The 15,995-nt window shown below is 46.6% G+C and overlaps 1 protein-coding gene across 1 annotated transcript in view; it reads right to left on the bottom strand.

The window, feature by feature from the left end:
• Positions 1 to 546: 546 nt before the first annotated feature.
• Positions 547 to 15,995, bottom strand: part of LOC139408850 (zinc finger, SWIM-type containing 6) — a 42,444-nt gene continuing 26,995 nt past the window's right edge. Inside the window, exons 2-14 of the mRNA XM_071153235.1 lie at positions 13,528 to 13,884; positions 12,999 to 13,147; positions 12,476 to 12,626; positions 7,491 to 7,661; positions 6,285 to 6,476; positions 6,002 to 6,148; positions 5,770 to 5,916; positions 3,523 to 3,783; positions 3,000 to 3,135; positions 2,268 to 2,425; positions 1,954 to 2,117; positions 1,792 to 1,873; positions 547 to 1,673 (exon numbers count right to left, since the gene is read on the bottom strand). Coding sequence (XP_071009336.1) covers positions 811 to 1,673; positions 1,792 to 1,873; positions 1,954 to 2,117; positions 2,268 to 2,425; positions 3,000 to 3,135; positions 3,523 to 3,783; positions 5,770 to 5,916; positions 6,002 to 6,148; positions 6,285 to 6,476; positions 7,491 to 7,661; positions 12,476 to 12,626; positions 12,999 to 13,147; positions 13,528 to 13,884 — 2,978 coding nt within the window. The 3' untranslated portion in view covers positions 547 to 810. The remainder of the gene's footprint in view (positions 1,674 to 1,791; positions 1,874 to 1,953; positions 2,118 to 2,267; positions 2,426 to 2,999; positions 3,136 to 3,522; positions 3,784 to 5,769; positions 5,917 to 6,001; positions 6,149 to 6,284; positions 6,477 to 7,490; positions 7,662 to 12,475; positions 12,627 to 12,998; positions 13,148 to 13,527; positions 13,885 to 15,995) is intronic.

Consider the following 15,995-nt stretch of genomic DNA (forward strand, 5'->3'; position numbering starts at 1 on the left):
GTGTGTGTGTGTGTGTGTGTGTGTGTGTGTAGCATCAGGGTGAACAACACTGCAAAGCCATGGCAGACAGTCAGACTGGAGTTGGTGATCACTGTTACTCAAGAAACAAAAACAGTAAATAAAAGGAAAAACAAGAAATGTGAACTGTTTGTTTGTGTTGTTCTTTTACTTCTACCGTTTTCACACTTTGACTACACTGAGTGGGGAGGGAGGGGTGAGGACAAGGGGGGGGTAAAGCTGGGTCCGTACGAGGTACTTGTCACGTCTGATGGAGTTGCTCCGTTTGGTTTAAGCCGTGTTTGTCTCTGTGAGCTTTCAACAGAAGGGGAACAGGAGTGCTATGAGGACATCTCGCCACTGGACAACATATACTCAGTGGAAACCAAAAGATTGTATTTTTAGTTCTCTCTCTCTCTCACACTCTCCTTCATACATATAAAGGGACACACACACACACACACACACACACACACACACACACACACACACACACACACACACACACACACACACACACACACACACACACTTCCTCAACAAATGTTCTTTTTTTGTTTGTTTGTGAACTAAATAGGGTCTATATACACATTAATACCGATGTGGCTTTTTTATTGTTTGTTTTTAGTCGTTTCGTTTTTCTTGTTTTCTGTTTTTTCTTTCCGTTTTCCGTTTTTTCCGTCACTTTTTAAGTTACAAAAGGATACAAAGGCGGGATCAAGTAAAAGGGGGCGTGATCTTTCTCCATCTCTTCACCTCAATAGATCCGTCGTCGACCAATCACAATAGTTTTTTTTTACGTTTAGTCTTTCGTCAACCGAACCTCTCCCGTACGAGCATCATGAGTTTCTTCTTGCCCTTGTAGATCTGTTTAAGGTTGTCTATGAACTGGGTAAACTGGATGTGTCCGTCCTGGGCCATGAGGAACGTCTCTCTGGCCTTACTGAGGAACTCTATGAACTCGCTGTAGTGGCGTGGGCTGATGTGCGTGAGGCGAGAGTGCGTGGTGTTGATGTAGGCCCCGATAGTGGCGTCCAGAAGCTGCCTGAGCGGCGCCTTGTCCAGCGACATCAGCTTCCCAGAGTTCCTGCGGCTGTGCAGCGCCACCATGCCCGGCGTGGTCAACGTGCACCGTCTCAAAATGTCTGACAGTACAGTGGCGCACTTCACGCTCTTCACCACCAGGGGGATGACGGCAGTCAGCTCGTTCTTCCCCAGAGAGTGGCTCAGAGCGCAGGCCCACAGCACGTCGTTGATAGCCGGGTGGGTGTCCTGGTTGTAGCTGAGGTTAAGGTGGGCCATGGCTAGCGTGGCCAGCTTGTAAGCCCTCATGGGATATCCTCTGTGCTCCATGTACCTGGCTATCGTGAACAGCTGTGTGTAGCTCATCCCTGTGACGGCCGCGTCCAGGACGATCTGGTAGGCCGTCTCGAAGGCGATGTGGTCCTTCTCGCAGAGCGTGAGGGCGGAGAGGGCACAGTTCTGGGGGTCCTTCATGGTACACTGCAGGGCCAGGGTCCGGGCGGAGGAGGCCAGGTTCTCCTGCTGGTGACAGTCCAGGTGCAGGCGGACGATGGTGGTGTTGGACATGACGGTGGTGGCAACGATGCTTGTGGCCTCGGTCGGGGTGAACAGGGTGAACCAACTCTGCATGATGCTATCCAACGCATACACGCCTACAGCAGGGGAGAGGGTGGTTAGTTTGTGGAAATATATATTCGACACACACATGCAGTACATCACTCATACACCCCGACACACATTACGCAAAACATCCTTTGAGGAGTAACTCACCAACTTCTGTGGCACAGGTGACAAGCCACCGTACCATCTCTCTCCTCCTCCAGTTCAACGTGGACAGAGTCATTCTCATCACCTTCAGGGGAGAGGGGAGCAGGTTCAGGTTAGGGAGGTGTGTGTGAGTGTGTGTGTGTTTACTGTGGACGTGTGTGTTACCTGAAGACCCAGCTCCAGTGAGACCTTGAGCAGTGTGATGTCCGGTAGACTGTCCATCAGAGTAGCGATCTTGAAGGCGTCCTGAGCCAGTTTGAAGATGTGAGACGAGGAGTGGATGTTCTTCTGGATGGACTCTAACACCGTTTCTAACTTACGCCCGTCGCCTGAGAAGACAAAAAAAAAACATTTAAAACAACCTATTTGCAAAAAATATCAGAAACATTAATTGTTTGAGCATGTAAGTGTATGTGAGTGTGCGTTTGTAGTGTGTGTGTGCTCGTACACATATAGTGTGTGTGTGTATGTGTGTTTACCTTTGGCTGCGGTGAGCATGGTGGAGGCCAGTTCACATTGTTGTGACTCTATGTGAGACAGAGTGAACCAGCGAGGGTAGCGATTAGGGACCATTGACACTATATGGTGAGGTCTGGACAGATCACCTGATGGAGCCATGGATTCCAGGACCGGTAACCTAAAGACACACATATTTAATATACTGATAAGGATGTATGGGCCTTTAAGATGTCTTCTAAGGCTTATGGAAATATTCCGTGCTTCTGTTAAAGCGGAGATGAGTAAAAACGATTTAGAATAGAACATTGTAATGCCAGTATATATGAGGCTGGTTGAAGACCGAAAAAAACACACACACAAAAAAAAAAGATTTCAATATATTAAAAATCTAAGGAGTTTAATTTGGGCAGAATGAAATGAAGTTCCAAAGGTTTCATAAGCCTCTCAGCAAGTCAGAAAGAAACTCAACGTCATATATATTACTGTATATTTATTATTCAAACACTCTCCAAAACTAATTTTCAATGCTGTTGAATTATTTAACAAGGATTCCAGCAAAAGGCAGCGTTGTGATTAAACAGCACCCAGGACAACTCCACGCCTCACACACACATACATACATCACTTGAGCCTCAAAAGGAGGCTGACCTCCCTTTTTATCTGATCTTACCTGATGTTCTTTCTGGGCATAAACTATTTACTGAAGTGCAAAGAAAATAAGTTATGTGAGATTTGTTTGTGTGTGTACTTACCTCATGGCTCTCAGTGCAATTTTGTACGCCAGTTCTGTGTCGTGAGGTAGTAGGGAGGTGAAGAGATACTTGGCAAAGGTATGCATGGGAACACTCTCTCTGTAGAGCAACTCTCCTAGACCACTGTATGGACCAGCTACGGGAGACAGAGAATACAGGCTTAGATATATTAGATAGATTAGACTAAAGAGAGATTAGAAAGATAGAGATTAGCGAGAGCGACGGATGTGTGTGTAGATATGTTTAACTATACTTGTGGGGACCAGAATATACTGGCATTAAAACGTTATATTTCTAAATCATTAGTAAATAGTAATTAGACCAACAGCGAAAAAAGCTATTTCTAATGGGTTTAGGGTTAAGGTTAGAATTATGGTTCAAGGTTAGGTTTAGGAGTTAGGGTTTGGTTTTGGTGTTACGGTTAGGGTTTAGGGAAAATAGGACTTTGAAAGGGAATCAATTGTGTGTCCCCACAAAGTTAGTTAAACAAGACTGTGTGTGTGTGTGTGCATCTACCCCTCACCCTCTAGCAGGAAGATTGCTTGCTTGCGGAAGATCTTGACCAGTGCGTCGTCCAGTTCCACTTCCTGGAGCTTGGCCAATAGCTGCTCTTCGTTGCGACACACCTTCTCCTGGGCATATAGGCCGTCGGGCATCACCCTCTGTTGCCCTAAGCCGATCAGAGCCGTCTCTACGGCTAGTGCTACGAACGATTGGCCATCGTCCAGTAAGCGTTGTGCTGGGAAGAGGTGGGGCTCCGACCTTTTGGCTGAACTCACAGAGCCTGGAGAGAGAACGGGGAAACAGAGAGAGCGGGAGAGAGAGAGAGAGGAAGAAAATAAGAGAGATCACATTAAAAACAGCATGTCTTTGAAATGTTGTCACCAAATCTAATAGCGAGTGAAACAGCAAGGCTGTGGCTCAATCTGTGTCAGAACCAATACGGTCACTCAACCCTCATTATCATGACAATAGCTCTGTGCTGCCCCAAGAAACTACAGCATTCAATTCAGTCATGCAGAGCTACTGTGTGTCCAGGTGTTAGTTCCACCCCAGCACTAACCCACTTGACTCAAATAGTCAATGGATTATGGTCCACAGTCCGGACCAAAATTACTGCAATTTCAACCAAGGCCTTCAAAGTAGGCTATTTATACAAAAGTAAGTGGACCCCCCCCTCAAATTAGTGGATTCAGCTATTTCAGCCACACCCGTTGCTGACAGGTGTATAAAATCGAGCACACAGCCATGCAATCTCCATAGACAAACATTGGCAGTAGAATGGCCCGTACTGAAGAGCACAGTGACATTCAATGTGGCACCATCATAGGATGCCATGTTTCTAACAAGTCAGTTCATCAAATTTCTGCCCTGCTAGAGCTGCCCCGGTCAACTGTAAGTGCTGTTATTGTGAAGTGGAAATGTCTAGGAGCAATAACGGCTCAGCCGCGAAGTGGTAGGCCACACAAGCTCACAGAACGGGACCACCGAGTGCTGAACCGCATAAAAACCGTCTGTCCTCGGTTGCAACACTCACTAACCGAGTTCCAAACTGCCTCTGGAAGCAACGTCAGCACAAGAACTGTTTGTCGGGAGCTTCATGAAATGGGTTTCCATGGCAGAGCAGCCGCACACAAGCCCACCATAACCATGCGCAATGCCAAGCGTCAGCTGGAGTGGTGTAAAGCTTGGCGCCATTGGACTCTGGAGCAGTGGAAATGCCTTCCCTGGAATGATGAATCACGTTTCACCATCTGGCAGTCCGACAGACGAATATGGGTTTGGCGGATGCCAGGAGAACGCTACCTCCCCCAATGCACAGTGCAAACTGTAAAGTTTGGTGGATGAGGAATAATGGTCTTGGGCTGTTTTTCATGGTTCGGGCTAGGCCCCTTAGTTCCAGTGAAGGGAAATCTTAAAGCTACAGCATACAATGACATTCCAGACGATTCTGAGCTTCCAACTTTGTGGCAACAGTTTGGGGAAGGCCCTTTCTTGTTTCAGCAATGCAATGCCTACATGCACAAAGCGAGGTCCATACAGAAATGGTTTGTCGAGATCGGTGTGGAAGAACTTGACCGGCCTGCACAGAGCCCTGACCTCAACCCCATAGAACACATTTGGGATTAATTGGAATGGCGACTGCGAGCCAGGCCTAATCGCCCAACATTAGTGCCCAACCTCACTAAATGCTATTGTGGCCTAGTGGAAGCAAGTCCCCGCAACAATTTCCCAACATCTAGTAGAAAGCCTTCCCAGAAGAGTGGAGGCTGTTATAGCAGCAAAGGGGGATCAATTATTTTGGTCATGTAGTGTATCTTAAGGTTTCACAATCAATGTATAGATGCGCTATTTCCTTTATTGACTTATGTGTTGATCTATTAGCATGTTCCGTCTCTCTGCGGTCTTTCTGGGTGTGTGTTCTCCAGGGAGAGGTCATCATTTATTCTAATAGCTTAATGATGTCTCTATGGGCCCACAGACATAACCCCAGGAGGATTATCACTTCCCCCCCCACACACACACACACACACACACACACACACAAGCAGTTTCCAAGGCCATGGAACGCAAGTATCTATCTGACAGAACCAATCACACCCAATCATCACTGATGACATCACTAATTGTTCCTCAGCCATCCTCCAATCACAGCTCATGAATAAAAGATGGCGCAGGGGGAAAAAATGATCCAATTAAAATGCATAAAATATGCAGAAAAGTGAGAGAGAGAGAGAGAGAGAGAGAGCGAGAGTGTGCATGCATTTACCTGAGAAGTCTAGGAAGGCGTTGCGCCCCTCCTCGTCTCCCCGTCCCGTGTCCAGTAAGGTGCTGAACAGAGTGCCTATAGGGTCCAGGGGGTGTCCCACCCAGCCCTCCATGTTGGTGACAGATGTCATGCCTTTATGGAGCAGCTCTGGAAAGGACAAAACCACACGCTGGTATTACTCTGCATTTACACACTTAATACCCAATTAAGACAGATGCAAATTCAAACAGACCTTTTTTGTGGCTGCGGAAGAGCTCAAGATGTTTCTGTTGCTGCCGTATGAGAGTGTTGACGATAGCGATGGCCAACAGCAAGGCCTCCCTGGGATAACCATGTGACCGCAGCGCATCCACCCTCGCACACGCTGTAGGGATGTGCTCTGCGAGAGGGAGGCGGGGCGGGAGGCTGTTACTTCCAACGCTACTCTAAATCTTTTTTTCTTCTTCTAAAAACGGGTCTTAGAAATCTAGCCCTCCTTTGCATTTGTCACTGCCAACACAAACACACACACTCACCGTGCCAGAGGGGCCAGCCACGGGCGTCGAACAGTGCCCCTGCACTGCCATGGTTGTCGTGGTGACAGTGTGCGTGTGAGTGCGTGTAGAGGTCATGTGTGATGATGCGCTGCAGGTGCGTGTCCTGCCAGTGCAGGTCGCAGGCCTCGATGGCCCTCGTAAACACTGTCCTGTGAGGACGAGACGACGAGTCTGGGAGAGAGGGAGAAAGAGGGATTATGGAGGGGAGGTGGTGAGGGAGGGAGGGAGGGAGGGAAAGAAGAGGACAATGTTCCGTTGAAAACATGTCTCTGATCGGCCACCTAAACCTACCTGGATGAAATGCTCATTCACTGCACTGTTCCTATTCAGAAGCCTGATAGACATTTTTTTTAAGGGCTTATATTTTCTAATTTAGCTCAGGCACAGACAAGGGGAGCAGAGGGCAGCTGTAGCTGGAGGAACCCTCATGGGTTATTGGGCTGATTCCATCAGTCACACAGAAAGTAATAAGAACAGCTCGCAGGGCAGAGACATGGAGCGAGAGAAAGTTGATTAAAAGGCATGTAGACAGATGGAGAAACAGAAAAAGAGATCAACAGAGAGAAAATAGAGAAATAGTTGATGAAAAGAAAGTGGCTTTTCTCGCACAAACTTAGTGTGGTGGTTCCACTTGGGTTGGCCCTGAGGCACTGTGTTGGTCAGGTGTGTGTGTCTCTGTGTCTGTGTTTTCCCACTTGGGTTGACCCTGAGGCACTGTGTTGGTCAGGTGTGTGTGTCTCTGTGTCTGTGTTTTCCCACTTGGGTTGGCCCTGAGGCACTGTGTTGGTCAGGTGTGTGTGTCTGTGTTTTCCCACTTGGGTTGGCCCTGAGTTGGTCAGGTGTGTGTGTCTGTGTTTTCCCACTCGGGTTGGCCCTGAGGCACTGTGTTGGTCAGGTGTGTGTGTCTCTGTGTCTGTGTTTTCCCACTTGGGTTGGCCCTGAGGCACTGTGTTGGTCAGGTGTGTGTGTCTCTGTGTCTGTGTTTTCCCACTTGGGTTGACCCTAAGGCTCTGTGTTGGTCAGGTGTGTGTGTCTCTGTGTCTGTGTTTTCCCACTTGGGTTGGCCCTGAGGCACTGTGTTGGTCAGGTGTGTGTGTGTGTCTGTGTTTTCCCACTTGGGTTGGCCCTGAGGCACTGTGTTGGTCAGGTGTGTGTGTGTGTGTGTGTGTGTCTGTGTTTTCTCACCTGGGTTGCCGTGCGGCAGTGCGTGTGTGAGGTTGGGCAGTTCGTTGCCGTGGTTTCCGTCCTCCCAGGGACACACGTCAACACCGTTCCACCGTCTCAGCTGTCTCAGCCACACACACTTCTGCTCCGACTTACAGTGGGGGTTGAGCACAATACACATCCACAGGGCACCTACACACACACACACAATGTTTCTGTTATTGTTGTTCATCCTTGAATCATATAATTTGATTCTGTAAAAAGGGAAAAATAGATGCCATTAAAATGTTCCGGAGCATCAACATTCTGACTGTTATCTATTCAATAAACACATGCCTGCCGCACTCACGCTCACAGATACTCTAGTGACACACTGTGATTACCTGAAGCCTGAGCTGAAAGGGAGATGGGGTATGGATGAAGGGAGTGAGGGAAGGAGAGAGAGCTGGAGAGTGGGGGACGGAAGGCGTGAAAATAAATATGCCTCGAAAAACAGGGGTAAAGAGAAAAATGATGGAAAATGAACACAGAACAGAAAAGGGGGACAGATGACAGAACGAGACAGGAGGAGGCAGAGAGAGGTGAAGCGAGAGAACAGGAGGAGGAGGAGAGGGGGATGAGAACAGGAGGAGGGAAGGAAGACGGGGGTGGGGATAGGAGTCGTTTTATCCTCTGTCTTTGTTTGGACGGCCTCAAGGACAAAAGAGGGACGAGAGAAGAGAGGGAAGAGAGAGGAGAAGGGAGCAACAGACTGGCGATGAGATGGGAAGAGAATGGTGGGGAGTAGAGAAAAAAAAAGAGAAATAATAAATAAGGGGAGATTTTAGAAAGGAGAGGAGAAGGTGCATCCAGCAAGCAGGGCAATACGTGGAAAACGTTCAAAATGTGAAAATGCATTCAAATTATACAGAAATAAGAGATGTACTTCCCTTAAAACAGAAAGAGAGAGAAACAACCAGCAAAACAGACAAAGAGACTGGGGGGGATATATAATACAGTTCCAACAATCAACTACCATGACAACAGGGTTGTGGTTATGGGATTTTGTTGCTAGGGTAGGTTACTATTGAATGTTGTTGCTAGGGTAGGTTACTATTGGATGTCGTTGCTAGGCTAGGGTCTAGAGTCTCCCCCAATTACACAATTACATGGAATAATCCCGAAAGCTGCAGTTTCGCTTTCCTGCTGTTCTCACACACACACACACACACACACACACACACACACACACACACACACACACACACACACACACACACACACACACACACACACACACACACACACACACACACACACACACACACACACACACACACACACACACACAGTGGTGGTTCAATTATGACAGGATATAGATAAGGAAAGGAGGAGAGGACAGAGATCACAGAACAAACACATTCAACACAAATAAACGACAAGCATGTTCTACTGTTCATCACTTGCTAGCTGGCTGACGCCATTTGAAGATGGAAGTTTCAAGTTTTAATGCCTTGCCTCAAAACCCAACAATGCAATCATCAATAACAATGTAATACTCTGGGGAAAAACAGACGAGAAATAAGAAACACACAATAAGTAAGTAAGTAAGCATACAATATACAGGGTCAGTTCCAATACAGTGTTTACAGTGTGCAGTTATGGAGGTAGATATCTATAGGGGTAAGGGGACTAGGCAACAGCATATAAGATAAACAGAGTAGCAGCATCTTGTATGTGAGTGGGGGTGTGAAGAGTCAGTATAAATGAATGAGCATGTGTGTGAGTGAGCAAATTATGGCCTTGTGAGCTTACACACATGCACACACCCGTCAGTAGTGAGAAAGCGTGGCCTATATTTCTCCCTCTCCAACCTAAGCCAGATGGGAACCGCTGTCTCAGACTACAAAGGATCAAACACACACATTCATTAAAACAATATTGGGCTCATCAAGATGGATTTAGCTCCTGACACACACACACACACACACACACACACACACACACACACACACACACACACACACACACACACACACACACACACACACACACACACACACACACACACACACACACACACACACACACACACACACACACACACACACACACACACACACTTCACCCGATCCCTCCCTTTATTTCCTTTGATGGGCCTACTCTGAGCCTTCAGTCCACATCTAATCTGTTCTGAGAGAGAGAAAGAGAGAGAGAGAGAGAGAGAGAGAGAGAAATACCCAGCTCACAATCTCCGAATCCATTTTAGGCTGTAAAAAGCATATATTTCACAAACCATCCAGCTCACACCCTACAGATAATGCCCAAAACATAACAGACTGACTAGGTCTGTTCAACGCTGGTCCGACCAATCTGATTCCACGCTTCAAGACTGCTTCGATCACGTGGATTGGGATATGCATTGCGTCCGACAACAACATTTAGGAATACGCTGATTCGGTGAGCGAGTTCATTAGAAAGTGCATTGACGATGTCGTACCCATAGCAACGATTAAAACATTCCCAAACCAGAAACCGTGGATTGATGACAGCCTTCGCGTAAAACTGAAAGCGCGAACCACTGCTTTTAACCAGGGCAAGGTGACCGGAAACATGACCGAATACAAACAGTGTAGCTATTCCCTCCGTAAGGTAATCAAACAAGCTAAGCGTCAGTATAGAGACAAAGTAGAGTCGCAATTCAACGGCTCAGACACAAGAGGTATGTGGCAGGGTCTACGGTCAATCACGGATTACAAAAAGAAAACCAGCCCCGTCGCGGACCAGGATGTCTTGCTCCCAGACAGACTAAATAACTTTTTTGCCCGCTTTGAGGACAATACAGTGCCACTGACACGGCCCGCAACCAAAATCTGCAGACTCTCCTTCACTGCAGCCGACGTGAGTAAAACATTTAAACGTGTTAACCCTCGCAAGGCTGCAGGCCCAGACGGCATCCCCAGCCGCGTCCTCAGAGCATGCGCAGACCAGCTGGCTGGTGTGTTTACGGACATATTCAATCAATCCTTATCCCAGTCTGCTGTTCCCACATGCTTCAAGAGGGCCACCATTGTCCCTGTTCCCAAGAAAGCTAAGGTAACTGAGCTAAACAACTAGCGACCCGTAGCACTCACTTCCGTCATCATGAAGTGCTTTGAGAGACTAGTCAAGGACCATATCACCTCCACCCTACCTGACACCCTAGACCCACTCCAATGTGCTTACCGCCCAAATAGGTCCACAGATGACGCAATCGCAACCACACTGCACACTGCCCTAACCCATCTGGACAAGAGGAATACCTATGTGAGAATGCTGTTCATCGACTACAGCTCAGCATTTAACATCATAGTACCCTCCAAACTCGTCACCAAGCTTGAGACGCTGGGTCTCAACCCCGCCCTGTGCAGCTGGGTCCTGGACTTCCTGACGGGCCGCCCCCAGGTGGTGAGGGTAGGTAACAACATCTCCACCCCGCTGATCCTCAACACTGGGGCCCCACAAGGGTGCGTTCTGAGCCCTCTCCTGTACTCCCTGTTCACCCACGACTGCGTGGCCATGCATGCCTCCAACTCAATCATCAAGTTTGCGGACGACACTACAGTGGTAGGCTTGATTACCAACAATGATGAGACGGCCTACAGGGAGGAGGTGCGGGCCCTCGGAGTGTGGTGTCAGGAAAATAACCTTATACTCAACGTCAACAAAACAAAGGAGATGATTGTGGACTTCAGGAAACAGCAGAGGGAGCACCCCCCTATCCACATCGACGGGACAATAGTGGAGAGGGTAGTAAGTTTTAAGTTTCTCGGCGTACACATCATGGACAAACTGAATTGGTCCACCCACACAGACAGCGTCGTGAAGAAGGCACAGCAGCGCCTCTTCAACCTCAGGAGGCTGAAGAAACTCGGCTTGTCACCAAAAGCACCTCACAAACTTCTACAGATGCACAATCGAGAGCATCCTGTCGGGCTGTATCACCGCCTGGTACGGCAACTGCTCCGCCCACAACCGTAAGGCTTTCCAGAGGGTACTGAGGTCTGCACAATGCAAACTACCTGCCCTCCAGGACAAACTACCTGCCCTCCAGGACACCTACACCACCCGATGTCACAGGAAGGCCATAAAGATCATCAAGGACAACAATCACCCGAGCCACTGCCTGTTCACCCCGTTATCATCCAGAAGGCGATGTCAGTACAGGTGCATCAAAGCAGGGACAGAGAGACTGAAAAACAGCTTCTATCTCAAGGCCATCAGTCTGTTAAACAGCCAACACTAACATTGAGTGGCTGCTGCCAACACACTGACTCAACTCCAGCCACTTTAATAATGGAAATTGATGTAAAAATATATCACTAGCCACTTTATATAATGTTGAAATACCCTACATTACTCATCTCATATGTATATGTATATACTGTACCCTATATCATCTACTGCATCTTTATGAAATACATGTATCACTAGCCACTTTAAACTATGCCACTTTGTTTACATACCCTACATTACTCATCTCATATGTATATACTGTACTCGATACCATCTACTGCATCTTGCCTATGCCGTTCTGTACCATCACTCATTCATATATCTTTATGTACATATTCTTTATCCCTTTACACTTGTGTGTATAAGGTAGTAGTTTTGGAATTGTTAGGTTAGTTCACTCGTTGGTTATTACTGCATTGTCGGAACTAGAAGCACAAGCATTTCGCTACACTCGCATTAACATCTGCTAACCATGTGTATGTGACAAATAAATTTGATTTGATTTGATACAATACACTCCTGATACATACACACATACACACACCGACATACAAGCAGCCATCATATCATAAAGCATAGGGAGACACAGGTCTAACACAGCTGACCAACACACAAATCAAACAGTCATCATAGCAGCACTTGAGTGACCGTCATATGTGTGCGTGTTTACTCTCTCTTGAACGGCTAGTCCGTCCAAGTGGTGTCTGTCCTTGTGCACACGCTTGTGTGACTTTGTGTGTGTTGTCTCTTACCTAGCTCATCCCACAGCTGTCTGTATTTGTCAGTCATGGTGGTTCCCTGTTGTCTCCACAGAGCCAGGCGAGGGTCGCCCATAAACTGTTCTGTGATCAGCGTTAACATTCTGGCACCATTGGAGTCACGCATCTTCAACATCTCTCTCACCTAGAGGAGAAAGAGAGAGGGGGAGGGAGGGAGAGAGGTCATCAAAGATGTGTGTGTGTGTGTGTGTGTGTGTGTGTGTGTGTGTGTGTGTGTGTGTGTGTGTGTGTGTGTGTGTGTGTGTGTGTGTGTGACAGGGTAGGGGTCAATTCAAATTGAGGGCAGTCAATTCAGGAAAGGATTTGAATTTAAAATACAAAAAATTAAACACATTTTGAAATACATATATCTTCTACTTTTCAATGTATTAAGAAGTCATTGGGGGAAAAAATCCATTTTTTTCAATTATTGAATTGGAATGTCAGTTTACTCTGCTTCCTGAATTGACTCACTTCAACTAAAATTGACCCCAACCCTGGTGTGCGTATGCGTTACCTTGCTGAAGAGAAGGTTGAGTTGTTTCCCAGAGCCGTGGTAACCTCCCTGTGAGAGGAAGAGTTTCACCTGCTCCTGAACCTGCTCCTCATCCAGGTGCCAACAGTTCTCATCATCTACACTGGCCCCTGCCGTGGGGTCCGGGGCCCCTGCGCACACACACACACACACAGGTTAGTTGAGACACACGCAGTGCTCATCGTTTAGGCTGAGAAATGGAAAATGGTTCAATGAAGGCACTGGGCTCTATGTCACAAACAAAAACAGAACAAGATGAACACAATGATATCGGCTTAAGTAAAGTGGGTCTAAAGTATCATCACACACTCTTCCCCACATCCTACATTACCGTGAGCTGTCACACGGACGTGACTTGATCAAAGTGTTTCCCTCTCTAGTGATCTGCTTTACTGGAGCCAGACGGGGAAATCATTTCCAGGCACAACCATTCACGCAAAAACACACACACACACACTTTTTCCTCCTCACACAATCTTTCTCTCGTCTACACATCATCCACCCCACTCACCGTGGACCTGGTTGATCTCAGAGTTGGTAGACAGAATCTCATCAGCTAGTTTCTGAGCCGTGGGCAACACCTCGGTGTGGTGTACTGTTATCAGGTACTGGACAAACTTCTGCAGCTGGTCTCTATTCATCTGGAACAGAGTCTCTGAGATGGGCAGGTGTAGTTTGACCTGCTCGGGCTTCCGTACACGGTACAGGGCCAGCGCTACAACGTGGGCGCAGTAGAAGATGTCCTTGTTGCCGCAGCCGCACGTTACCGCGGTGATCTTGCAGCGGTCGAAGCTGACGCTCACACTGCAGACGAGCTCGGGTTCCGACGCTATGGCCGGTTCTGTTACCGTTCCACTGAGGTGGAACCCTGCAAGGAGAAAAACAAGAACCATTAGGCAATCAATCAAATTGTAACAGTTTTACACAAAAGTACTTGACAGAAGCTTACGTTCGAAATATTTGAACAGTACAATGGCATTAATGTTCTTGTCATAACAACTCTGTGAGTGTGTGGCTCACTAGCCTATAGCTTACTTCAAGCTCTTTGCAGACGCAAGATTCTGTTTTGCAATTTCGATTTTCGTCACAAAAGGGGCGACTCCCTGTAATTGCAATCGAGCATTTGATGTACTTTTTTGACGCGGGTATCGTTCTTCCGCAGCCGTGGGGGCAGTGTTGTCGCTATTCATCAAAGTAGCCTATTTTGCATTGATAACCAAATATAATCTCAATGACTGTTCAAACAGTAAACCAAACATCAAGAATCCACTCAGAAATACATTTGGTTGATATGTAATAACTAGTGATTACTAGGGCTGTGAATTGCCAGGGACCTCACGATACTATATTATCACGATACTTAGATGCAGATACGAGATTCTTACGATTTGGTCGCACCTCCGTCACTCGGTAGCACCTCCGTCACTCGGTCGCGTCATGAATGTTCTCCAAGCTGCGCTCTACCCGCGACGCAATAATGGTGCATTAAAGTCTTGATAAACCCAGAAATTCTGGATGGAGGCTAACGACTGTTTCGTCTAAATTACACTATAGTGCCTGAAAATATGATTAAATTGCTAAAATAGTCAAATGTTTAGTAGGAACATTTTTTAGACAGATGGCAATGTCATTAGCTAGCAAAGTTTGTAAAAAAAAAAAAACGCTAGCAATGCTAACTTTAGCTAATTCAAATCCGGTTTCCTCCCCTCAATCTTAACTAACTAGCTAACGATATACCACAGATAGAACAACGAGACAGATATTTCACTGGACATATAAAAGGTGAAGCATCCGCTAGGCGTTTCCACTCACTACGAAATATGGTAGTGAGAAGAAGCCCAGTGGCCGGCAGCGGGAGAAGATGGAACGAGATGGATTTTGGCCGACCTTCTGCAAATGTTCTCATTAATGAAACATTTGATCTCAATACAGTTCTGTTCACAAAACTAAAATCTGTTTCGAGCAGAGTGGACAAAGTTTTGTAGACTTTACCCTCTGTCAAAGTTTTTAAAAATTGCATTGTTTAGGAGTGCAAAGGCGAATTGAGTCATTGCACACAGGCACTTCACAGTAGGCGTTGACTAACGGAAATATGCAAATGTATGCTAGAACTCACCAATAGGATCTAGCTAGCTCGTGCTTGGCTCTGCCCACCTCCTTTCTTGTTCTGCCCACTATGACTCGTTTGTTCCCATTGGAAACGACAGGCTGTGGTCTATCTTAGTTATACAAATCTTTGGTTATATACTGCACCTAAAGTCAATAAGGCAACATCAAAATGGTGACAAAAGCTTTTCCTTCGAATTATTTGCCTGTTTTTGAATGGCATTGTATTTCCAAGCCACTGATGCGCTCATTGACAATGCATTGAGTAGAATTCTCAGTTGGGCATCAGTCCAAAACGAACGTTCAAAACAATAGTGACGAAACATGCAATCTATCAATATGTATTGCGATTCGTTGTTTTGATCAGTCATCATGGAAATAAAAGTGTTGAAAACAAATGTGCTCCTCATAGAGTTAACTATGATGGAAAAACACGAGTTTTGGTGCAGGTGTAACGGATGTGAAACTGCTAGCTAGTTAGCGGTGGTGCGCGCCAAATAGCGTTTCAATCGGTGACGTCACTTGCTCTGAGACCTTGAAGTAGTGTTTTTTGTGGAGCGATGGGTAACGATGCTTCGTGGGTGACTGTTGTTGATGTGTGCAGAGGGTCCCTGGTTCGGGTGAGGGGATGGTCTAAAGTTATACTGTTACACAGGTACAGCCAACTAGTGCAAAAATGATATTGCGAAATTCTCCCCAAAAAAATACATAATCAAAAAGAACATCTGGATATGTAACTATCTATTTCCCCCCCCCATCCCTAGTGATTACAGGCTATTCTGAAATGGTAGAACCTGTTGTAGCCAACTAGCTAGCCATGTACTTTTTTTCCTCCATGACCAAAACATTATTTTAGCTGATATGGGAATGAAT

This window comes from Oncorhynchus clarkii, chromosome 5 (assembly GCF_045791955.1).
Source record: "Oncorhynchus clarkii lewisi isolate Uvic-CL-2024 chromosome 5, UVic_Ocla_1.0, whole genome shotgun sequence".
Classification (NCBI taxonomy): Eukaryota; Metazoa; Chordata; class Actinopteri; order Salmoniformes; family Salmonidae; genus Oncorhynchus; species Oncorhynchus clarkii.